The sequence below is a fragment of the Rattus norvegicus genome, chromosome 18 (genome assembly GCF_021556685.1).
Source record: "Rattus norvegicus strain SHRSP/BbbUtx chromosome 18, alternate assembly SHRSP_T2T, whole genome shotgun sequence".
In the NCBI taxonomy this organism is placed as follows: domain Eukaryota; kingdom Metazoa; phylum Chordata; class Mammalia; order Rodentia; family Muridae; genus Rattus; species Rattus norvegicus.
Window position 1 is genome coordinate 26,090,439 of NC_141551.1, and position 26,692 is coordinate 26,117,130.

General features: G+C 47.1%; 1 protein-coding gene and 1 pseudogene across 1 annotated transcript in view; one reads left to right on the forward strand and one right to left on the reverse strand.

Annotated features, from left to right (window-relative positions):
* Reep5 (receptor accessory protein 5) overlaps positions 1-26,393 on the reverse strand; it is a 31,245-nt gene extending 4,852 nt beyond the window's left edge. Inside the window, 3 exon segments of the mRNA NM_001108888.2 lie at positions 7,798-7,936; positions 25,354-25,447; positions 26,181-26,393. Coding sequence (NP_001102358.2) covers positions 7,798-7,936; positions 25,354-25,447; positions 26,181-26,298 — 351 coding nt within the window. The 5' untranslated portion in view covers positions 26,299-26,393.
* On the forward strand, positions 718-1,302 carry Srp19-ps2 (signal recognition particle 19, pseudogene 2; annotated as a pseudogene).
* Positions 26,394-26,692: the final 299 nt, after the last annotated feature.

The window sequence follows — 26,692 nt, forward strand, 5'->3', positions numbered from 1 at the left end:
ATCTCCACCTGCGTTACCAGCGTTGTCAACGGGAGGCTTCACAACTAGGAACGAAGCAGCCTGAGCCACACGAGGAGACTGTGCTTCAAAAGAAGGAGAGAAGAGGAGACGAGGGGCTGGGGCCACAGCTCCGTTCTCACAGTGCTGGCCTAACACAGTCAAAATCCTGGGCTAAGCCCCACAGAAGCTAGGCATGGCAGTACCAGCCCATAACTCCATCGCTGTGTGGAGGGAAAGCAGGACATTCAGGATCACCCTCAGCTACACAGGGAAGAGAAACCAACCTGGGATACGTGAGACCATGTCTAAAATAAATAGATCGATAAATAAGACAAGTACCAATGGGACACAGGGAGAGAGGAAGCCCATCATACGTGTGTGTGTGTGTGTGTGTGTGTGTGTGTGTGTGTGTGTGTGTGTGTGCGCACGCGCGCGCGCGCACGTGCTATATATGATTTGAAATATGGGGCATGCGTGTGAGTGCAGGTACACACTTGAAGGTCAAAGGCTAACTTTCAGGAATCACTTCTCTCCCTCCGCTGGTCAGATTTCCTACAGAACAACATAAAGATGAACCTTCATGAATTAATGCTGTTTAGATGAATTAATGATTTATAGAATCCCTAATAATAATAATTTTAGGAAGAAAGTTTGAAGAGATGGCTTTAGTTGTTTTGCCAGAAAGATACAATAAAGTTAGAATCAAGAATAAAGTGGGGGGCTCCGAGGTCCGAGTCAACTTCCCGCTGGTGTTCGGCCTGCTGGGCTGGCGAGGCTATAGGGGCTCTGGTGGAGATGGCATGCGCTGCCGCAAGGTCCCCAGCCAACCAGGACAGGTTTATTTGTATCTAATAAATAATATTTAAATAATAAGAAGACCATAGCTGAGGGGAGGCGGATCCCCATGAGTAAGGCTGTAGAAAACCCCACGGCTACTAAGATTCAGGATGTGTGTTCAGCAGTTGGACTGAATGCGTTTCTGGAGAAAAACAAAATGTACTCCAGAGAATGGAATCGTGATGTTCAGTATAGACGCAGAGTCCGGGTACAGCTCAAACAGGAAGATGGCAGCCTCTGTCTTGTACAGTTCCCATCACGTAAGTCGGTGATGCTGTACATAGCAGAAATGATACCCAAGCTAAAAAACAAGGACTCAGAAGTCAGGAGGTGCTGACCCAAGTCTTCAGCAGGGAGAGGGGAGTAAGAAAGGGAAAGGAAAGAAGAAGAAATGATGTGGTGTGAACATACAGTGTGCAGTTCTGCTGGGAGAGACATGGCATCTTTGCGTGTGAGGGAACAGCTTTTTGTTGTGTTGTTTAACTGAGCTGCGAGCGTGTGTCTCCCATCTTCAACAGTTAACAATGAAGTCAGTTTACATTACAAGTTTACATCCAGCTTTTAGATGTAAAAAGAAAAATTGTGTGTATGGAAGAAAGAATATTTTTAACAGATAATGACTGTCCCATAAGTTACTTGAAATACTCTGTTTGTCCTCCGTGTAAACATATTTCAGATATATATGTTTAATAAGGTTTGGAATACACATTTTGTTCACCTTTAAGTTAATGAAATAAAAGATTTAAACTGAAGAAAAAAGAATAAAGTGGGGGGCTGAAAAGATGGCTCAGTGGTTAAGAGCACTGACTGCTCTTCCTGAAACAACCACATGGTGGCTCACAACCATCTGTAATGGGATCTGATGCCCTCTTCTGGTGTGTCTGAGGACAGCTGCAGTGTACTTATATATAAAAAAAAAAGAGGCTGGTCCCTCTCCCCCAGTGTAGGGGAATGTGGGGAGGAGTGAGATGGGGGAGTTGGGGAGGGGAACACCCATATAGAAGAAGGGGGGTAGGATAGGGGGCTTATGTCTGGGAAACGGGGAAGGGAATGACATTTGAAATGTAAATAAAATATCCAATAAAAAAAAAGAATAAAGTGTGCTTGCCTCAAAATAGTACGTGAAGGCTGCATATAACGAATGAATGAGCTTTCACAGTTACACTAAAAAGAGAAACAGGCTTGGGACAAGTTTGTGATTAGGGCAAAACATTCATTCTAGGTCAGATCCAGGATGAAGCCACAGGTGTGCACCATGATCAAGTGAGGCCACCTGAGACTGTTGCTTTGACCTTAATGCAAACGTTGTTCTTCTGTGACTCCCCCTTGTGTAACATTTTATCTATAAGGTAATTTTCTAAAGAACTTTTGTCTCAGAAACTATAAGAAGGCCAGAAAAAGAAGTAAAGTGTGGCACCTGGGGCTCTGTACCAACCACCAACTGTATATATGTATACGTCTGTTTGCATGTACATATGTGTGTAGGTATGTGTGTATGCATGTAAGTATGCAAGAACACTTGTGGAGTTGATGAGCTAGGTCCAACCAGAGTGTGAGTGTGTGTGTGTGTGCGTGCCTGTGTGTGTGTGTGTGTGTGTGTGTGTGTGTGTGCCTGTGTGTGTGTGTACTGCCTATGTAAAATAATTTCTTTTCCCTCTTTCCTTCCTGGTTCACAACGAGATAATGAGTGCAAGGCTCTTGTCTGGTCCTTGAGCCTGAGAGAAGGGAGCCCTAACAATTCTGCTTTTCTTTCTTTCTAATCCCCTGATGCTAACAGAAAGAGTCTCTTACAGAAGCCAATGGCATTTGGCCTTTATTAGCAAACAGTTATAGACAGAAGAATTGACAAAGATAAATAAACTTTGTCCTCACTGCTGACTCCTCGCCCCATCATTGCCTTTCCTGGGGACCCTTTCATGCCTTGCTGGACTCCAGCACAGAATTCTGAAACTTCAGAGAAAGGAGAGGGGTGTGTTTCTGGCTAGTATCTTTTTTTGTTAACATAGGATGTCTCATTATCAGTAATAAATTATTCACGGAGACATATATTCACATCAAAAGAAGGCACCAAGGTTAAACGCTAATGGCTGACCAGATTAAAAATCAAAAGGGCCTGTTTCAGAGCTTAAGCACGTCTGAGTCCTTTTCTGTTCTGAAGGGTTTTAGGAAAATCATTTTTTATTTTTTACATTTAGTTACTTTACCTGAACAAATATTTTGCCCCCAAATATGTGTGTACATCATATGTGCATGCAGTGCCCACAGAGGTCAGAAGAGGGCATTGGATTCTTCTGGATGGAGTTATGGATGGCTGTGAGCCGTGTGGGTACTGGGAATTGCATCTGAGTCTTCTGCTCGAGCAGCCACTGCTCTTAGTTGCGGAGACATCTCTCTAGCCCCGTGATGGTTTTTTATCCACTATCAGGAGGACAACCATATCATCTAAAGACCCACTATCGACGGAGCCCTCTGAAATGCCATCCACCTACAGAGACACCACCTCTGAGAAATCCAGTCAGGCCGATTCTCTTTTCTGGATGAACTAGGATAAGACTAACAATGGGAGCAGCTCAAACAGCTCCGTTCTGTCTTCGGTGTGATTACTCTGTAGATCATACAGCCAGCTCTCCACGTGGTACTTCCTGGTTCCCTAGCTAACTGTCTTGAGACAGTAAAATAATTACAGCTCTCTGCCTCCATCCTCAGCATTTTCCAGTTCTCACGTTAAAAATAAGGTTAATTACTGTTCAACTCTCCAGTCAGTATCTAGCTACCAGCTATGGAGCTCCATCTATGGAACCATTCTTCACACAGACGCAACCATGCTTTTATCAAGCTCGTCTTCAGGTGACATGAGCCCACTCCACTTCAGTCCAGGCGGAGGACACCAACCGCTCTAACGAGACTGCGGTGGCACCAGCACAGACACAATGAATCCAAGCCGGACAACTCTGTCTGTGGCTCCAACACTATTCACCATCCAAGAGTAGGGATAGGGGGCTGGAGAGATGGCACAGCGGTTAAGAGCACTGACTGCTCTTCCAGAGGTCCTGAGTTCAATTCCCAGCAACCACATGGTGGCTCACAACCATCCATAATGGGATGCTCTCTTCTGAAGTATCTGAAACCACAGTGTACTAACATATAAATAAATAAATCTTTAAAAAAAGAAAAAAGAGTAGGGATAGAACTGACAGTCAGGGCACCACTGTGGTCAGAGTTTAAAGCTAATGTCACAGAAAATGTGTTTCAAAGGCTGGAGATGTGCTCAATGATACAGTGCTTGCCTAAAATGCTCCAGGGCCAGAGGCCAAGGCCCAGCAACACACACACACACACACACACACACATACACACACACACACACACACACACACACACATGAGAGACAGAGACAGAGACAGAGACAGAGACAGATTGATTTTTTTTTCTAAGACAGGGTCTCTCTGTGTAGCCCTGGCTGTCCTACAACCTCCTCTGTAGACCAGGCTAGCCTCAAACTCAGAGATTCACCTACCTCCCCCTCCCAAGTGCTGGGATTAAAGCTGTGGGCCACAACTGCTATGTATCAACCTTTCCTACCGTGTTCCAATGAATTGGTCAGAAACTTAAGTCTTAGACACACACCACCATTTACGTTCTGATGACATCTAAGTAGAATGAAAACTGTCTGGAAAACAAAATAAGGGAAATATCCTCAAAATATAATATGCCCTTGTATAAAATGGCCTTGTGTAAACTTGTATTAATAATTAAGGGGAAAAGGAATTATAGATCTTGGAAGGCCTCTGCAATATAGCCAGAGGAGAGAGGCTAAATTTAAAATCAATTGTTCAAAACATAAATAAAGTAAAATCAATTGTTCAAGCCAGGCTGTGGTGTGGAGGCATCTCTCGTGCACACCTTTGATATCAGCACTCAGGACGCAGCAGCAGGCAAATCTCTGAGTCTGAGGCCAGCCTGGTCTACAGAGTGAGTTCCAGGACAGCCAGGGCTATAGAGACAAAACAAAACAAAACAAAACAAAACAAAACAAAACAAAACAATCGGGGCTGGGGATTTAGCTCAGTGGTAGAGTGCTTACCTAGGAAGCGCAAGGCCCTGGGTTCGGTCCCCAGCTCCGAAAAAAAGAACAAAAAAAAAAAAAAAAAAAAACAATCTCTCGAGCTGTGCACAGTAATTTGAGGTCACCTGAGCATAAACCCTGCCTTAAGGGAAAAGTAAACCATGATGGCCGCTCTTCCTGAGCCACAAGCAGAGCGAAGAGTAGGAGAGGGTGGCAGCTTCCCCCTTTATACTGAAGTATCCTCCTCTTTCTTCTGTTGCTGTGGTAATACAGTCTCACAGAAAGCAGCCCCGGGAAGGGCAGAAACTCGTGTGGGAACTTGAAGCAGGCACTGTGGGGGACACTGTTGTTGGGACACTCATTCTCATGGTGCTTAGCTTTTTTCACAGCCCAGGACCACCTGCCGGGGAATGGGAGCACCCACGGTTGGCTGTGCCCTCCTACAACAATCAGTGATCAAAATAATCCCCCAAAGACGAGCCCACCGTCCAGTCTGACTGGGGAGTCCTTCAGCTGAGACCCGCTTCTCTGGCCACTCTAGTTTGGGTCAAGTCTACAGTTAAAAGCTAAGTAGGACATAAATGGCTGTGTCATTTATTCCACAGCCTGAACGAGTTTATAAATTCCTTGGAGGAAAATCGGTTCGCAGACCAAAATAATAAGACACTGGAAGAGTGCACTGTTTCTAAGGAAAAACAACATAATTAACTACAGACCATGTTGTTGTAGCAAAAACACAACTGAATGACTTAAAATTTTACAACAGATTGTTTCTGCGCTCAAAGAAGTGAGGGGGCTGTGGAAGCCTGGTGGCCAGAGCTCGACTGCAGATTCCTGGAACCCATGCTAAAGTAGAACCAACTCCTGACAGCGTCCTCCGACCTTCACAAGTGTGTTTGTGTGTGTATGTGTGTGTGTGTGTGTGTTTGTGCACATGTTCATGTGTGTGTGCGCAAGTGCGTATGCGTGTGCGTGTACCCATGCTAAAGTAGAACCAACTCCTGACAGCGTCCTCTGACCTTCACAAGTGTGTGTGTGTGTGTGTGTGTGTGCGTGTATGTGTGTGCGTGTACCCATGATAAAGTAGAACCAACTCCTGACAGCATCCTCTGACCTTCACAAGTGTGTGTGTGCACGCACACGCACACACTCTGTCACACACACTCACACAAGGAAAATAAAATTAAAATAAGTGCTGAACGAAATTAGTTAGGCTTAGAAATTATGAAGGATGAAATAGAAGTCCCAAGGCATGGCATTCCTGCAGGGGCTGTGGCTCTGAGCAATGTGAGACAGTCAGACCGCAGGGAAGAGGGACGTGCAGACAGATTTTCTAAGATGAAGGCTGAGATCAAGGAGCAAAGTCTATCTCAGAATTAGAAATCAACACTAAGGGGCTGGCGGACTACGTCAGTGGTGGGCACTGCACATGTGCAAAGCCCTGGTCAGACTTGCAGCCCAGGAAAAAAAACCAAATTAAAGCACAAGATAGCGCCCTACCATCCAATCTGCACCCAAGCTTCCTCAGATTAGAAAGCATTTACTTATACAACTGTATAAAAATAAAACAAACTGTAAATGGGTCATAAGATATAAGTTACAATTGCTAAGTGTAAAACCCCAAACTTCAGGTGTGCTACACGCATGCCAACTACATGATAGACTGAACAGCATCTTCAAAGTCATGATTCTGTGAGTGGGAATGACTCAGACACGGAAAGGCTGTAAGAATCCGGTAGGATGTGAGGAGGACAGAGAGCCAAATCAACTTTCAGAATAATGCACAAAACAGAACCAAACACGGAAGCCACACCTTATTTACAGGCAGAGAAGTAAATGGTAGACTAAGTCGCCATGAATGAGTGAGGGAGCTTTTCCAGTCTTTAACATATTTATTCTTATTCTATGAGTGTTCAGCTTCCACACGCCTGATTCCCCGGAACGGGAGTCACAGACGGTTGTGAGCTGCCTTGTGGGCACTGGGACTCAAAGCTGCGCCCTCTTCGATGGCGGGCAGCAAGCACTTTCAACCACTGAACCACCTCTCCAGCCCTAACAACGGTTATTTTAAAGCAAAGTGCAGAGTGGATTTTTCCTGAATCTTTCAGAGTGACCTGAATCTTTAAACTATGTCATGTGTATTTTGCATTAATAAAAAGGGACCAAGGATAGCCTGGAGTCCCTCACGGCTGGGCACACCACCTTCCCTAGCTCGCAAAGTCTGTGGTCGGAGAACAAGAGGCAGTGGTTACATCACATCCACTCTCTGTGGAAGACACCTGGGCAACCATCTGAGGACAGCTTGAGAAAGAACCACATGTTCATGAAATGAACAACTCTCTCCCTCTCATTCCCATCTGGGGAAGCCAGAAGCCCGAAGAGATCTACTTATAAATGAGTTTCAGTTTCCTGGCCTTTCCTCCAAATGCTGGCAGCATGGGCTAGTCCTGTGCCAAAAACAAGGTTTGGCAGCGCTGAGCTCTGACTACCACACTGCCAAAGTTACCAAGATAACATTCTCAACCAACTAGATATTTTCTTTCTCCAAATTTATTATGGAAATTGTTGGGGTTTCTCCCCAAAATAACGACTCCCGTTCAGCACTGCGATTGCTGAATGTGAATTCGGGAGTTGGTCACGCATCACTGCATGAAGATTAGCCTGTGTCAGTCATGAGACTTCCGTTCTCTTCAATTATCAAACATGCCTTTGACACAAGTTGCCCTGGCTCTTCCAAGGCCTTAACGGAAGGGAGAGAGGAATCCTGCCTTCTTGGCTGCAATCTGAGACAAGAACCACTCAAAGCCCTTGTTCCTGGTGCAGAGGTCCTACGACGGAGTCTGTGAGACAGAGGGCAGAGGAGACACACAGTGGAGGAGAGGGCTGTCATGTACCTTCAGCATGTAGTAGAAGGGGAACCAGGACAGGAAAAGGTCGGAGAAGAACTCGGCGATGCTGAACACACCATACACCACCCAGTACGTCAGCCACTGGGTGTCATCATCTTTGTTGGGGCTCTCGATGGCTTTCATTCTGAAAAGCAATGCAAAAGAAAATATGTCGTCAACTAGTGAGACCCACTACTCCTTTACAGTCTGTTCTCCCACACCAAAAACTCAAGCAGATACATGGGCAGCCATTAACTGCAGCTCTCAGGAGGCTGAGGCAGGAGGATCTCTGTAAATTCCAGGCCAGCCAGGCCTACATAAGGAGACCCTGTCAAAAACAATGTTTAAGACCTTCATAGCAGCCTGTGGGGTAGTTTTTGTTGCTGCTGCTGGTTTTTGTCTTGTTTCTAGAGAGGAAACTGTAGCTTGGCGACGAGGCAGCTTTGATTCAGTAGCAGAGCTGGGTTTATACCTAGAACACTGTAGCGAGTCGTTTTCTTAGAGAGGCAGCTCGCCATCAGACTGGACAGCACTAGCAATGTGTCTGGTATAAAATGTGCGTTTAATGTTTACTAACTAACTAAGTACAGTAGGAGGTTTGCAATCTCATTTTTGGAAGGTACCAGAGAGATCTCGTCCTGTACTAGGAAACGCCAAGGCCTACAGGTTGTTCATGGAGCATAAAGAGCGGAGAAAGGTCGTAGTCTCAATGTGTAGATCCCCAGAAGACCCTCTACCTTTCCTCCTACTTACTGGGGCAGAGAGGGAACCATCAGAAGTGAAAGTCTGAGCCAGTGTTCGAGTCTGCTGGCTCCCGCCCACCCAGTGGAGTTGGGTAAGACACAGTGTCTGGTTCCCTCTTGAGACCTGCAGATCAGGCTCTGGAAGGCGGCAGACAGCCACATGCTCTCAGTCAGCTGCTCCGGAGCCAGGTGTGGTGACACACGCCTTCGGAAGGCGAAAGCAGGAGAATCTCAAGTTCCATGCCACACTGCTGTCTTGAAAAATAATAATAACTAAAAGGGCCGGGAAGGTGGCTCAGTGGGTAAAGCACAAAGTAAGGGGTCGCCCAGATGCCCATGTAAAGCCAAGCTGATTTCTGTGTGTCTAATCCCATCCCTACCATGGATATGGGAGGCAGAGACAACCATCCTCAGAAGCTCACTGGCCAGCTAGCCTGGTGTACACGGTGACAAACAAGAGACCCTGCCTCACCTCATCCTGTCCTCTGACACCCGCAGGGGTGCCAGGGTAAGCTACTCCCAACACATTAAGACTTAAATCCCACTGCAGAGCCCACGTGACAGCCATCATCTCAGACTCCAAGTCTTGACAGCACAACCCCACTCATTTCCAAGAAAGAAAATCCCAGTAGCCACTGTGGTTCCAAGGGGCTGCAGGCGAAGGGCAGCTACTGATTCCCGGGAGAAGGCCAAAAGGGAAAAGGTGCACAAAATAACACTGACAAGAACTTAACACTACAATAAGTCAACTCCACCGGCCTAGAACGCACACCAGAGCATTCTTGTGTATAAAGGAACTTAAGATTTAAGCCCTTCACCAAGATTTTAAGAACTAAATCTAAATGCCCTCTGTTTGGTTTATTGGGCCAACAATTCTGGTTCTTTTCGCTCTCAGCTACACTCAGGGGCGTCCTGGAGCAATCTCAGCAGCAGCTGCCAACGGCTGTGGCCCTCTGCATAGCCCTGGCTTCGTCATTAGTGGCAGACGCTGATCCCGCACTCTGAGCTCCTGCGGGAAATATTCACAGCTTCCCTGGACACACCGAGGTCTTTAAATCCATTACTCTCTGCAGCCTACACTGCATTTTCTCACACGACACAAAGCCTCACCCCTTCTGCACAGCACTGTGGCTTTCTTCTCCTCTGTTGTGGCCACGTACCATGTTCTGGGAATGGAAGGTCTGCTTCCCTAGAGCAGACGACAAGAAAGAAGCTGTGTAGGCGACAGACAAAGCTAAGGTGGGAAAGACGGATTGCTGCACCAGGGGAGCCAGGAATCCTACAATTTCACAGGGCAGAATTAGGAACCACAAATGTCAAATCAGAGGCATCTTCATCTCAAAGATGAACTATATAGTTCATACGTAAGTATATATATACGAAAACTGACCTCGAATTTGCCATACAGCTGACTGGCCTTCAGCTGCCCATCCTCCTGCCTCTACCACCCAAGTGCTGGGATTGTAGGACCGCACTAGCATAACTGGCCATGCGTGTGTGTGTGTGTGTGTGTGTGTGTGTGTGTGTGTGTGTGTGTGTGTGTGTGCGCACATGCATGTCTGCCTGTCTATGAAAATGAAGGTCAAAGAGGCCAGAGTGGTATCAAAATGATTCTAATTCATTAAAATTATAAGACCATAGAAGCTCCACACAACACATTTTAAAAGGGGAATGGACTATTTAAGCACTTTTTAAATATTCTGAAATCTTTATTTTTTTCTTTTCTTTTTTTCGGAGCTGGGGACTGAACCCAGGGCCTTGTGCTTGCTAGGCAAGCGCTCTACCACTGAGCTAAATCCCCAACCCCCTGAAATCTTTATAATGGATAAAAACAAAGACATCCAAAACATAAAATATAGAAACATATTCTAATTTGGTGCTAAAACAAAACAAGCAAACAAAGAAAAGATGTGCCTGTGTGTGCTGCAGACGACAGGTATCCAGAAAGGTTTCAGAAAGCATAAAATCAGCCCTGAGCACTGGGACAGCAAGGTTTTACTTCTTTAAAGGATTTCTGTAATAAACACAGTGCTTCTGGGGTGGGGGGCGAAACAGGGTTTTTGTGTGTAACAGCCCTAGAACTCACTCTGTAGACCAGGCTGCCCTTGAACTCAGAGCCCTGCCTGCCTCTGCCCCCTGAGTGCTGGGATTAAACACAGGTGCTGGCACCACCTGGCTTAGCGTGGTGCCTTATCATAACAAAGGCAGAAGAAGGTTTTATTTGGAAAACACTGGGCTGCAGACAACTTCCTACGATGATAGTTCTCTCTGGGGCTTTGTTATAACCAAACGCCAAAGTGAACAGCTCACTTAACTTCTCTCTTGAGGAACTAGCTAATAGATTTCCTTATAACAGTCTTCTCTAACAACCACACGATCTGTGCTTTGGGATCAAAAGGCCTTTGATATATACACATAGAGAAACAGGAGAGAAGGTATAGCCCATCGGATGAAACGAACTCATTTGAACTTTCTACCTAAACAAAGTAAACTATCAAAAACTAATTACGCTAGGTCAGAATAAGCGGGCACACTGTCTGCCTGGCTTCGAAACCACTTTACCACCCTGCCCCACCTCATTCTAACCTTGGTGAGGGGTGGGCATTCATTCTCTCTGGGCTTCAGCTTGTTCATCTACTAAGTGACATGATAACCCCTTACTGCGTCGCCATGACGATTATAGTAGTTAGTATACATGATGTATTTATAAACACTGAATGGCCCAGAATAAATATGTCCACAATAGGTAATAATTATACTAATTTTTATTAAAACTCACAGGGAGGTGGGTAATTAATGAGAGAAAAAGATCAACAGTCCCTAAGATCTGGTTCAGGAAATGCCATCAGTAAGGCTGAGAGGAGAAGAGAGAATTGTCTGTGGATTTTAAATATATCCCGAATCTTACGTGCTGCAAGAGCAAAGAGTCAGCTGAAACCCCCAAAGGCCCGTGTACAGTGAAACACTCTTTGGGCCAACCCTGGAAGACATACATACTGGGAAAACCTATTTTCTTTAGTATCGAACTGGCAACCAATCCACACACAAGGGCACGAATGAGCCTCTCGCAGCCCACGGGCGCTCAACGATTGGTGCTGGCTGACCCCACTCCTTGTGGGCTCACCTACTTGTTCACACCTCTGAAGCTGTGTTTGCTTGGGTTTTTGTTGTTCTGAAACAAAGCCAAGAACTGAAGGTGTTAAAGGACAGATTCAAAGACATATGAAGAAAACCAGAGCTGAGATGGTCATGAGCTATCTACCCACCAGTCTGCTGTCCCTCCCAAACTAAATGCCTCTAACGAGAGCGGAAAACATCCCTTGATCCAGACATGACTATGCTGCCAACCCCAGGGTTCAGGTGATAAAGAGGTGTCCATCCACACTCAGCTGTAACGCACTCCTCTCCAGTGGGAATGCTGACTGCAGATGTGGCTCTGCAGAGGGGGCAGGGGTATGTGGGAACTTCTGGTTTTCCTGTTCCATCTATAACTCAGCTACTGTGGGTCTATAATTACTCTCCAAAGCAGGCTACTTTAAAAAGAAAGTTCTGCTTACACACCAGACATTTGACAGCATCTTTTTTATCTCTCATGTTACAGTACGCTGTTTAGTTTGGAATTTGGGGCATGAGTGTCGTTTACTTTTTTTGTTTAGTTTTGTTTTTGAGTCAGGGTCTCTCTATGTAGCACTGGCTGCCCTGGAACTTTCTCTGTAGACCAGGCTGGCCTCAAACTGAGAGAACCACCTGGCTCTGCCTCCAGGCTGCTGGAATTAAAGGAGCTTCAGTTACGGGTTTTTTGTTTTTTTGGCTTTTGGTTTTGTTTTTTTTTTTAAAGATGGGTCTCAGATGGGACCCATGCTGGTCTCAATGTGACATTAACCAGGGCTCTCTCTCCAGGCAAGCCTTGTCCTCTTAGGCATTGTGATTGTGGTGTGTGCTATCACAAGGGTTTTCATTTTGGCTGTTTTGATGAGGACAGAATACGTCTTTTCCTATCTGCATACATATGTGCTAATAGCATCCAAGTTTATAAATGCTGCAGACAAAGCTCCAACTGGCACCAGGGCGCTGAGTTTGTGGAGTGGTGGTCACTGCCACCATTTAACTATCGCAGCAGCATTACTGCATCAGAAGTGCCAGCGAAGCTCCATGCTCCTCCCTCCCTCCCTCCCTCCCTCCCTCCCTCCCTCCCTCCCTGGCAACCATTCCTTTGTCACACACCCACAGCACGGTTTTGTGTACATTAACTGGCAGAAATAGGGGAAGCCAAGTCCAGGGGAAGGATCAGAGTCTCCACCCACTGTGGTAATCCCAGTGCCTTTGTTTGATAAACTCCTGGAACTCCTAATAGTGTGCTCAGGACGCATGGCTGTCCATGGTGTCATGGGAGGAAAGACACCTGACAGCCGAAGGACAAAATATCCCTGCTGATAAAATGAGAGACCCTTACAGCTAAAACCACTCTGTGGACTCCCTCTTCCAGCCTGCTGAGCAGGTGTTGCCCAGCGTGTGCAAGCCTCCATGTTCAACCCCAGAGTCACACACACAGATCACAACTGAAACCAAGCCAGAAGCCCGAGGAGGAGCACCTGCCAGCAGCCATCACTCGCTCGCTCTCAACAGAACGTTTGTTCTCGGTGAGCACAAGCGTTTCAGTGTTTACGTGTCAACTGTTAGCCTATTCATTTCCTCCATGTTGAGTTCTCTTCTTCCAGACGCAGTCTCTCTTGAGAGTAACACAGGAACACTGGGAAGTATACACAGGAGCCGGGGGTGTGGTTTAGTGGTTATCGCACTTGCCTTGTACACGCAGGCCCTGGGTCAAACCCCAGTACCACAAAACAGAGTTTAAGCAATTAAAAAATTAGAATGAATATGAATTAATGCTGCTCAACTCTTAAGCAGTATTTTGAGTTACAAATATGTTTCATTCACATCATTAACAAATTAAAAGTAACAGAAAGAAACTACGGGAAGAAAGTGCATGTTCTATTTTAAGTATTTATTATAATTGTAATTATTGGAACTTTCCTCATCAGACATTGTATCTGTTATGTTATCACAGCCAACCAATTAGACACTTTAAAATTACACTTATCTAGAGAGTGCGCATGCGTATGCATGTGTGTATCCACATGAACACATGTGTTCAGAGGACATCTTGGGGGTCAGTTCGGTCCTCCCACACTGGTGCTGGGGATTGAATTCAGGTCGTCAGGCCTGGGGCACATGCCTCCACCCCCTAAATCATCTCCATGTCCCCTCCACTAGTCATTTCTAACAATACATGGCTCTTTCAGACTTAAGGCTCTTCCTGCCAACGTGCATCTCAACATTCTCTCCTGTCATTGCACTCAACAGAGTAAGAACGAGTGTGTGCTACCTACGCTATGGAGTGGGTAGCACTGCCATGAAAGGTGACCATACACTGAGTCTGAAAACCCACGTGGTTATTTAGTGCTGCCCATGTCTATATTCTGCCTGTCAAATAGTAAGCTTGAGGGGCATTTATCCACAGGCAATACTGATGGCTTAATTTTCTTTACTTTGATATAATTTTTCTTAGAGTATAGAGAAATGAATGAAACAGATAAGACCTCTGGCTTGTTTGTTTTCCCACATTAAATGTGCACTAGTGTGGATAACGGAAGCACACGCAGGTTATCAGTACAGGTGACCTACATGTACATGACCCCGGGCCACAGTCCTCAATGGTTTTCATCCACCTATAATCAAGCATTTAAGAAGTCTCAGAGCTGGGCTGGAGAGATGGCTCAGTGGTTAAGAGCACAGACTGCTCTTCTGGAGGTCCTGAGTTCAAATCCCAGCAACCACATGGTGGCTCACAACCATCTGTAATGAGATCTGATGCCCTCTTCTGGTGTGTCTGAAGACAATGACAGTGTACTTATATATAATAAATAAATAAATCTTTAAAAAAAAAAAAAAGAAGTCTCAGAGCTGGGGTTGGGGATTTAGCTCAGTGGTAGAGCGCTTGGGTTTGGTCCCCAGCTCCGAGAAAAAAAAAAAAAAAAGGAAAAAAAAGAAGTCTCAGAGCCAGTGTGTGTCACAAGCATATAGCACCCAGGAGGGAGGCCGGGGTGAATTCAAAGCCAACCTACACTACGTAGTGACACTCAAAGCCAAAACCTCTTCCTCATTAGACTGCACGTGTGCTATGGGAGAGGGGTCTACCACAGGAGAGGCTGAGTTATGGAAAAACAAGTCTCAACGGAAATAAAAACCAAGTTTAAAAAATGTCCGGACTTGGGCTGGAGAGATGGCTCAGTGGCTAAGAGCACTGACTGCTCTTCCAGAGGTCCTGAGTTCAAATCCCAGCAACTAGATGGTGGCTCACAACCATCTGTAATGGGATCTGATGCCCTCTTCTGGTGTGTCTGAAGACAGCTACAGTGTACTTAATAAATAAATAAATCTTTAAAAAAAAATGTCCAGAGTTAAGCTCTTTTCCATTGTGCCTCTGAGATGGTAGGTGACACAAAGATGGAGCTGAATCTCCTTCCTTCTGGCCGCCAGAAACTCGCTGAAGCGTGTGAGTATCGCAAACCATACATCCTGTGAGAAAGCATGGCCGCAGAGTAGCTGCTGGTGCTTGGGGTGAAGAATGGAAGTAATATGTGGTCCGAATCCGTGATGGGAACACAAGGAATCTTGCCCCTCAGCAGAGTGGGCCCGCTGGAGTCCGGGAGTTCTTGTTTACAGGCCAGAGAGAACTGGAGAGAGGAAGCCTGCTCAAGGACGCCCTGTGGGTACCAATCTGAGTGTCCCCAACTTGGTTATCCCACAGGAGAGGGGGTGGGGCAGGGGTTACTCCTGGACTGACAGCTACCATTGTGCTTCAGTGGTTGGGGCCCCAAAGACCTAGCAGAATCTGCAAATTTTCATAAAGAAGATGATGTCTGTCAACACGGTGCAAACAGTCCTTAAAAGAGGGTAGGAAGCCCAGGAGCAAAGCACCCGGAACTCGACCTCCTGTGTCTCATGTCCTGCAACACAGATGTGGACTTACTGCTCTGAAGAAACTAAGGAAAGCGAGGAGGAGGCTGCAGAGGAGGCCAAGAGAATGAAGGAAACCAAAGAGAGCAGACGGGCAATCCTCCCGGAGCCTCCACACCTCAGCCTGGGTCAGTCAAACGTTAAGTCTTTACCAGGAGCGGATAAATCATCGGGTTTTGGGTCCTCCACCCCACGAAAGAGGAAAAGAAAGTGGATTTAAAGTTCAAACCCTGTTAGTCCAGGTTGGTTGTACTCCGCCTGGGGACAGCCTACCCCGGAAGCATGGCAGGAGAAAGCACAAGCCACACGAACGTACAGGCTGAAGTTAAACCTTAGCTCCTTCATCTTTGAACAACGATGTTTTTAACAGGTGCTTAAGCACAGGAAAAAATAACAAGAAGAAACAAAAATTAGTAAGGGGAAAATTAATGAAAGAAAACGGTACTTCAGAATACTCCTAATTCTTAATTTGTCTGAAAGTTCTGTGAGGTAAAGTTAGGAGATCCTAAGGATGACCAGGTTGCTTTCCTTTGTACACCACAAAAGAATGATCCTTAATGCCTGCTTCTGTGACTCCTTTTTTCTTTTCTTTTTCTTGTTTGCTTTTTCAACAGAGCCCCGGCTGTCCTGGCTGGCCTCCATTTGCAGACCAGGCTGGCCTTGAACTCACAGAGCTCCGTCTGCCTCTGCCTTCCGAGTGCTGGAATTAAAGGAGTGCACCACTACATCTGGCTGCTTCTGTGACTCTTTACACGTAATAACATTGAGTTTTATAAACATAAGCTGGGCCCAGCAAGATGGCTCAGCTAGTGAAGCCAGACAGCTTGAGTCCCATCCTCTGAGGCCACATGTTCATGTCTGTAAGCCCAGCCCCACCATAAGACTACGGTTCTATCACCCAGCCACCCACATACAGCACCCTGCCTGAAACGAGAGAAACTCTGCCACAAAACAAGGCCTAAGGAGAACAGGCTGGAGACGCAGCCTTGGCTAAGCCTCTTACTGCTCTTGCAGAGGACCTGGATTCCGTTCCTAGCACCCACATCAGGTGATGAGAAACTGTAACTCCAGCTCCAACACCTTAAAATCCTCGGGCCCTGGCCTTCACATGCATACTCTCCCGTCTGTACACATGTGTCTGTGTGTGTGTGCACGCATGCGCGTGTGTATGCGTGTGCACACCATTTAAAACAACAAAAATAGAACTAAACAAAGCCACGAAGTCTAAGAAGCAAACGTGACAGGACGTCCTCTGATCTCCACACACGTCCCTTTGCTCTCTCCACACACTCACTGATTACAAAGATGTAAATAATTTTTAAGTTGGGCTCCTTGCCCATGAGTAACACACTCTGTAATTATCAACTCCATATTAGCAGGCCTCTGAAGTCTCGCACACAATACACTTAGAAACATACTATGGTCCTGTGCCCCTCAGAAACAAGTCACATAAGGTGAAGAACGCATCTTCAAAGCCCCGGGACAACCATTGTCAACAAAACCAAAGACTTTACAACTAATATCTACATCAAGTATGGTTTAACTTTGGCCAAGCGATGCCTCATGCCTAAAATCCCAGAACAAGAGAACCAAGGCAGGAGGATAATGAGGTCCAGTGGAGTTACTCATTAAGACTGCTGTCTCAGTCCAGGGGTTGGGATGCCTGTCAACACTACAGCACATGTACAGTGTGCAGGCCTGGGTGAACACTAAAGCCACATGACAGGTATCAGGGGAATCAATAGCACTTCTAGCTCATGTTCATAAAACACAGCAAATGTCTCCAGGGCACTGGGCAGGGGCACCTCAGCCGAGAGACACAGGGCACCGTGCACAACGCTAACGTGCTCAGAGCTAATCTAATAAAAGAAAATGTTAACGCCTGTGTTTCTTCACTACATAGGGGTACTGCGTGAATCTACAGGTCACACAAAAGGCCATGTAGGCTGCATCTAACTGAAATGGAGACCAGGGACCAACTCCTTGGGCTCTAAAACCAGTTCCCACATGTGGTGGTTTGCCCTGGAATTATCTGTATTTTGATGCTAATTCCACTGCCCCAAGGACAGCTGCCTAGTCACTACTGTGGACTCAGGAGACTTCACCAGAACTTTCTCCCCATTGAATTTGTAAAATACAGGTGAGGGGCAGGTACAGGATAGAAGGAAACCTGTCATTGGAGGAGAAGGATGGGTGGGTGGGAGAGAAGTTTGAAGAAAGAGGAGAAGACTGGAACGGAAAAGAGGAAAGGAAGAGAGAGAAGCCGGGACAATATGGTAGGTGATGTTAAGATTCTGCTCTGTGTATTTACAGGTTATTACAAATGCTCTTAAGGGATGGATGGTACTGGGCTTTGTATGTTTGGGTGGGCAATTATATCTTACCAATTGGGTCAAAGATTATTGTGTTGTGTGTTCTTTTATGTGACGATTTGAGTGTAGCAAAGTGTGCGGCAGCTGGAGACACTGGGCCGCCAAGGAGTTGGGATGTGTTTCCGCCAAGGTATCTAGCAGATATCTTGGGGCACTGTGGGCGAACCTAGCAGGATAAAAAGACAACCTTACTTTTTTTATTTTTTTATATTTTACAACAACACCCACACACAGATCAAAGCCTTGGTCAGGCCACTTCTGCTCCCTGTCTGTAAGAGTGGGAATTAGCAATGCGTTACACAACAGGATCGTTCTGAGCATTAAATGAGCTATATTTGCGAAGGCCTTAGACAAAGATGTATGTAATGTTCTGTGAAATAAAACACTACACAAGTGTCCAGCAGCTGATGAGAGTAAAGCTCTTGGGACTGAGAGACAGCTCGGCAGTTCTGAGCTCACGCTGCTCTTGCAGAGGAACAGAGTTTAACTTGTGACACCCTCAGGCGGCTCACAACCTCTGCCCCTCTCTACCTTTCAGTGAAAGGATATGATGTCATCACACCCAGAAAAAATACGGCTCTTTATTCTAGTGCCCCGAGTTTAAACTGGGCTGGAGAACATTAAGAAAGCAAAATAACATGTCCCCAAGGTGGGTGTGAGACTCAAAACTTTTAAATACAGATACCATAGCGATGAACTCTAAACATGTTTATAGTCTGTAAGATTAGCACTGACATGTCAAAAGGTCACATTCCTGTGCAGTAACTGAGGGCTGCAGGTCAGGCCTGGCCTCTGGTCTCTGTATAACCTGGGAAATACATCATCTCTCTCCCCTCTCCCTTCCTCCTCTGCCTGCAAGCCTGTGTGCATGCATGCGTGTGTGCAAGCGTGTGCATGCATGTGTGTGAGCATGCGTGCATATCCCCTAGACTACCATTTCTCTCCTCAACACCTCCCCTCCCCCTTTTTCTTTGAGAGTGCAAGGGAGAGCCTTAGGCTGGCCACAAACCTGTTGTGCAGCTAAGCATAACCTTGAACTCCTGCTGTTCCTGGCTCCACTTTCTAAATGCTAGGACAGCAGTAGATATGTGCTCAGATGCCTGACCACAGGATGCCATTTCATACTAGAAGGGGCTGTGGGTTAGCTCAGTGGTGGTATGCTTTAGTAGCAGCCACAAGGCCCTGTGTTCAACCCCCTACAGAAAACAACACCTAAAACACACTCAACACCCAAGGACCTTGATTTGTATCTGACCTCTAAGGCTGAATTCTGGCAACTCTGGGAGAGTAGCAGCCTGATTTTTCTAAGCGTGTAAGAAATAAAAAGGAAGACACAAATGTCTGTGCAGAATTTTAAACCAAAAGCTTTCCGAGTAGGACAGAAAACCAGCCCTTCCTCTCTCCTCATTGCAGGGCAATAATAAACAAAGAAAACCACATTATTAGACTTTGCACTGGGATTCTACTCGTACAGAGAAGCAGGGAGAGGACTCATGGCCCTGGCTGACCCAGCACCACACCGCTACACCCCCACACTGACACCCCCACCCCTACACTCCTACACCGCTACACCCCACAGTGACACCCCCACCCCTACACTCCCACACCGCTACACCCCACAGTGACACCCCACCCCTACACTCCCACACCGCTACACCCCACAGTGACACCCCCACCCCTACATACCACACCACTACACTGCTACACCCCCACACTGACACCACTACACCTCCACACTACCACATCACTACACCCCCACACTGACACCCCCACACCTCCACACTACCACACTGCTACACCCCCACACCACCACATGGCTAAGGGTCCTTGTAGGTCTCAGGCAACAAGCCTTGTGTATGAAGGTGCAGAGTTGCATTCCCTGCTGGTGCTGGTGCTCGATCCCACCTATGTAAAATGTGCAGGGCACATTCACTGAGTCGGACGTTAGCTAAGGCTTCCCAGGGGCTGAGAAGGGAGAAACGGGAATAACTGTTAATGATTTCCTTTTGGGGGTAACAAAAATGTTCAGAACTACATGTTTGCCGAGGTTTGTGAATATGCTGGACACCGAGGTAGATACACTGGGCTATGGGGGGAAAGAGGTGGGTCTGTCTTTATAACAGGTTCTGTTGCTGTCCGGCCTTTTCTTATCAGTGAGATGAAGTTAGATCTGTCAACAGTTCTGGTAACGAAAAGGCTGAAATTAGCTCCCAGACTGCGTAGACGGGGCAACCAGAATGTCTAAACACAGAGATTAGGGGGCTCAAAGAGACTATGTGCATAGAAAAAAGACCCCAGGGAAGGAGGCCTGTGGGCGCTGGCTACCCACTCCCCATGGTTTCCGTGCCCCAGCATTCAGAGTCCTGACCTGGGGCCAAATGCACCTGAGCCTCACCCATGAATTTCTCAAGGGGGTGAGTAATGGAAAAAGGCAGGAGGCCAAATAAGCTTTCCAAATTTCATTTCCACACCCTGCAGTCTGTAGGCCCAATGCTAACCTTTAAATGCACTCTGTGTGCCCCTCCTGGGGAAGAGACAGCAAGAACAAAATGAAAGACAGGGAAAGAAGGAAATAAATTCTGGCTGATTTTTTTTTTTTTAAAAGCAAGATCACCATTCCCTTCCAGAAGTCTCAGCAGCCATTTACGTTTCCTCTGGGAAGTCCTATCATGTGACCCTTATTTAAACCCTCTCTCATACAACCAGAAAAAAAAATGCAACCACCTGGAGTGAAAGGTATACCCTCTGCACGCCCAGACCCCTTTGGCACTGCCTCCTCCCTGTCATTCCCAGGCACTCTTCCCTGTCACAGAGCCAGCTGGTGTCTGCGACTGCCAGTGCCTCAGGCCATGGCCCACACCACTTCTTCTGCCAGGCTGGGCCCAGCTCACTCCTCAGGCCTTAATAGCACTGCTGATAAATATCCAAAGAGCGTTCCTGCTCCTCTCTCCTGAGAGTCCACCACTCTGCCGCTACTCCACCTATTTCCTGCCTGCTCACGGCAGACTGCTGACACAGAAGGGAGTGTGTCTATCTTATTCCTTGCCATATCCAAAGGGCTACACCAGCCGTACAGCTGGTATATGGCTGGCACTGACATTTGCTAAGCAGATGAACCTCAGATTTGAAGGCTGAAATATCTGCGGGACTGAGGAGCACAGTAAGGGGAACAGAGAGCGACTGACCAAGTGAAGACGACTACTGCTTCTGGATTTCCGTACCCCACAACTCGGTTTAATGGAACCCAATACCCAATATCCTAAGCCATGGGGGCCTTTAGAAAGTGACTAGGCTGTAAGGGCTCTCTCTGCCTGACATAAGCAGCTCGACCAGGTCTGTCCTCCTCTTCTGCCGTGTTGTCCCCGTTTATGAAGCACATAACAGTTAGCAGATCACCAAATCAGCTGATAGCTTGTAGTCTCAGAATTCTCAGCCTTCAGAAGTCAGAACAAGAAACCGCCTCAACTCACCAATCACCTGCTGTTATGCTAGCCCAGCCAGACTGAGACATGCAGAAACGTCGTGGTGGTGGTGGTGGTGGTGGTGGTGGTGGTGCTGGCGGTGGTGGGTGGATGTAGGTGTGAGGCGTATGCACATGAGTGTGTAGGTTTATGTGTCTGTGTGCCATGCAGAGGCCAGACGACTTCCAGCCTCTTCCTCCATGTTACCTCCTTGAGACAAAGCCTCTTAGAGAACCAGAAGCTTGCTGTGTCAGCTAATCAGCGTGACCAGCGAACTCCTGGGATCTGCCGACCTCAACCCTGCAATGCTGGGATGCAGGCAAATGAACGAATGCCCCACTTTTTTTCTTTAGAATTTAGAGAACACAACTTTTTTTTGGGGGGGGGGAGCTGAGGACCGAACCCAGGGCCTTGCGCTTGCTAGGCAAGTGCTCTAACCACTGAGCTAAACCCCCAACCCCTTGCCCCACTTTTTATGTGGGTGCTGGGTACTCGTTTTGCACAGCAACCCCTCTGACCAACTGAGCCATCCCCCGACCCCTAGAAACAATGACCCGAGTGCTACTCAAAACCATCACTGTTAAGGATTTTCCTTTCTTTAAAAACAGAACTGTACAACCGAAACGGCTACACAATGGACAGACTTGATTAAATTACTATGGGCTGTTTGAGTGTTTACTGACTGCAGTCTCTATGCTTTGTATGATGTACAAATCCCATTTTTTTTCTTTTTTTGCTACACAGGGCGGAGCACTGAAGAAGTCTCTAGACAATTCTCAGGAACAGAAGGCCATTTTCCTCCATCTTCACATGTACAGGGCACTTGTGTGGTATGTCCTATTACCACTTGGTACCAGGGACTCTCAACACTTTCTGAGCACTAGAGCCCCTTATAAAATTATAAAAGATTGATAAGCCTTTCAAAACCCCCAAGCCCAGGCCATATCCCTGACCAATTAGATCAGGCTCTAAGGGGGAAAGACCCAGACAGCCATCAGTATGACTGTCCCTCAAATGAGGCCAGTGGTCACCCAAGTCACAAAACCCTAAGCTGACTTCAAAGGTGAAAAAGTTGGACCTACAGAAAGGCAACATCGTACAAACAGACACCAGGGGGGCTGGGTACTCACCGAGTGTTGCTTGCTGAACTTCTGCTTAAATCATTAAGTGTCCTTTATTACATCTTTAGTGGTTTTCCAACTCAAATGTCACTTTGTCTCAGAATCTCAAAGCCATGAAGAAAGCACATCCACTTATTGACTTACATCCTAAAACTTGGAAAATGCACCCCCTCTACTCGTTATAAATATCGGGCTCTGCTGCTGTCTTCTAGCAACGGACAGAACATTGAACATCTTGTAAGAAGAACCAGTAATATGCAGTTGATTATGTAAATAATGAATAACTAAACGAAGAAATAATAAGGCTGAAATCGGCACCTAAAAATCACCTTGAAGTATGACTGAAGGTGGACCAGCCTAAGATGGCCTCTAGTCAAGAGAAAGAAGCTGGTTCCACCCGGCTTTCAGTCACAGGCACAATGAAGAGTGGCCAATGTTCTTTACTGCTGAGCCCAGACCCAAGAAACACTTAACCCTTTACAGCTCACATAGAATGTACTCATGCTGACAAAGGAGTGAATTTCTCAAACAATCATATATCGAACAGCACTGGTATAGGAAAGTTACCATGTCATGCAGTGTTTTTAAAAATCCATATTCTTGGGGAGAACTCAAGGGGGAAAAGGCTTTCTGCCAAACCCTACATGGTGGAAGAAGAGAAACAATTCTGAACCACAGAATTTACCCCTTTTATAAGAATTACAAGTAAAATGCACAGACAGAGTCAGGTGGAGGAGTATACTACAGGTAATTTTGTTAACGCACACACAGTGACTACAGTGATTCTGAATCAGGTTGCTTATCTCCATTTAACATTAAATATCCCTAGAAGGGCGTCTTTCTTCCTTTGCCTGCACTGAAAGACAAACCGACCTCCCCAGTCTACCTGAGTGATCATAGGTACAACTACAAAACCCAGATGGTGCAGATAACACCGGGAGAGTAAAACCTTGTCAACTTGAAGCCCGAGGGATCTCCAATGTCACATGCAAGCTCATCTTGTCAGCCGCTGGCCTTTGTCCAGAACAACTAACTTCTAAAAACAAATCCGCAAGACCAGCCAGGCTGACACTGCCTACAATCTTAGCACACAGAAGATCAAGGTGGAGAATCAGAAGTTTAAGGTTATCCTTGGCTACACAGCAAGTTTAAGACCAGCCTGGGCTACTTGAGACTGTCTCAAAAAATGAAACAAAACACCAATAAAATCATTCTTCTCCCTTCTAGCATATGCTAAATTCCAATCCGGCCAATGATAGTCAGGTATGTAATAATAATTATCTTGTGTTTTGGCCTCCAACTGAGATGTTTTTACCCTTTATTTTTTTTAAAGATTTATTTTATTTATTATATATAAGTACACTGTAGCTGTCTTCAGACACAGCAGAAGAGGGCATCGGATCTCATTACAGATGGTTGTGAGCCACCATGTGGTCGCTGGGATTTGAACTCAGGACCTCGGGAAGAGCAGCCAGTGCTCTTAACCACTGAGCCATCTCTCCAGCCCTTACCCTTTATTTTTATTACCATAGTTAAGAAGTTTCAGAAAACAAATGGATGAAACCAACACACACACACACACACACACACACACACACACACACACGTGTGTGTGTGTGTGTGTGTATATAAATATATATGTATATGTATACATATATGTTGTTATAATATAAAACAAAATTGATTTATGGAGAGGAACAATTCTGATTTGAACAAAGAAACATTAAGTTATAAAATAATTATCATTAGATCCTAATCTTACGATACATTTTTTAAATTTAATTACACAAATAATTTATATAACGAAGGAGGTATGTTATGAATGTATTTTATAAGGTTTGTTACCCTGTTTCCAAATTCACTTTGGATATTTGCCCTTGGGGCCAGAGAGATGGCTCAGCAGTTAAGAGGCCTGGCTGCTCTTCCAAAGGAGCCAGGGTTGATTCCCAGAACCCCCGTGATGACTCACAACCATCTAACTCCAGTTCCAGGGGGTCCAACAACCCTCCTCTGGCCTCCTGCAGCACCGGGCACACATATGGCACTCAGACAGAGGCAGAACACTCGCTCATGGTTTTTAATTTAAAAAATAGCCTTAATATTTTGCCATTACCTTTCCCCAAGTGGCATGGAGGCCCTTACAGCTCAGAGGACAACTGGCTGGAGCCAGCTCTCTCTCCTAGCATGTGGCTGGCTGGGAACTGAACTTGGGTTGTCAGAGTTGGGGTAAAGATCAAACCATTGAGCTACCTCATTGGCCCAACAATTAGCCTTTTTAAAGTCAAAAAGTTAACCCAGGCTGAAGACTCATGTCTGTAATCCCAGTACTAGAAAAGCTAAGGCAAGGTGAGGTCAACTTTTGGTACAAAACGAGTTCCCAGCCAGTCGGGTTACAGTGTGAGAGAGGGGTCAAAAAAATAAATCAAGTCAAAGTTCTTCACCTGTCCTCATTCTAACTCTGAGTGAAGAAAGTTCTAACTAATTGGGTTTAAACTAATTGTGAACAAAAGCATATGTGGGAAATAACGAAGTCACCAGTGGGACAGTTCACCCCAATGCTGCTGAGGTCCACGTGCCAGAAAGAGAAGCCAGCTCCACATTTTGTGCCTTGGTAAGGTCAACTCCACGTCAGTATAATCTAATATAAAACACCTTTGGCTGGTTGACAGGAGATCAGAGAACAAGTTAAGGATCCTAAATATGTAACCTTGGGCAATCAGTACCTTAACCTTAAAGTGCTTCGACTTCTATGTCGGGGACCAGGGCTGAACAGCCCAACAAGCTCTGAATGGGGATCTGGTTGTGGAGGGGAAAGTACGGCTGGGCTGCGGGGTGAGTCACTTACGAGATGTAGGCTGGGTATCCGAAACCTATCAGGTTGCAGAGGAGAGAGGCTCCATAACCGAACACCAGATACAAAGCCACCAGTCCGATGACACCTGAAGACAGGAGAGAAGAGGGTTGGGTGGCAGGGTAGGCATTCTAAAGGGACAATCCGCGCCCACACCCACACTTCGAGGTTGGGCCTTTCCTAGGCGTTTTCCTCCTGCCTCAAATACAGGAGAGAAGCAACCACAGGAGGTCGGGCCTGCCTATCGTTTTTTTGGGTTGGGGACACTGGAGAGTCCTCTGCCTCTCCTCCCTGGGCAGAGCCCTCCTGAGTTGGGGTATTCTGAGCAGTCCCCTGCCTCAATTCCCTGGGATAGGGTCCGTCTGGGCTGAGCATACTAAGCAATCCCCTGCCTTAACTCCTTGGACAGGGCCCGCCTGGGCTAAGCATACGGAGCAACCCCAGTTAGGGAGGAGGCCCCGGCTGGGTTGGGCATACCCGGCAGTCCCCTGCCTCTCCTTCCTCCCCGCTGGCCCGCGGTGCACACACCGGGAAGCCCCGCTCGGCTAGACCCGGCTCCCGCGCGCGGGCGCGGGCTGTGCACACGAGGCCCCGCTGCCGGGGGTGAAGGGAGGGGTGGTTCGGAGGTGAAAGCGAGCTTCACCCCGCTAGACACCGCGCCCAAAGATATGGGTCCTCGGACAGTCGCGGCCGGCAGCGGCGACACGTCAGCGTCCGCGCGTCCCGCAGCCTGCGGCTCCCAGGCCCCGTTCCATGCGCGAGGAGCCTCCCGCCCGTCCTCCGTCCCTGCCCCGCGCCGCTCCCGGGGACCCGCCGCCCACCGAGCGCGATGAAGCTCCGGTTCACTCCAGTCTTGGCCTCGAGCTTGGCCAGGAGATCAGTCATGCAGTTCTTCTCGTGCAGGAACCGGTCGAACCTCTCCCTCATGGCTGCGGACATGGCTGGGCCGTTCGCGCCGCCCGGGATGCTCCTCAGCTGGCTGGACGCGGAACCCAGCTGACCGGGGCGGGGCGGGGGCGGGCGGCGCCGCGGCGCGTGCACGAGGTTCCGGGGCGCGCGCCCCGCGCTCGCCCCCGCCCTTCTGGCGCGGTCCCTGCCCTGCCCCCGCGGTGCGCTCACCGCAGCTGCCACGCCCTACCCGGCCCACAACGCTGGGGCCTCGCTGGAAGCAGCTGGACCCGCCCGACTTTTTAAAATCCAACCCGAGCACCAAGAAAGAAAAGAGCGGGTGATCTTAATGCCTGCAAAGGAGTAAGATTAGTTTGGTGGACGCATTGCTGTGCTAAACCTTCGACGGCATATTTAACCTAAAAATGGAAATGTGTGCCAGTCC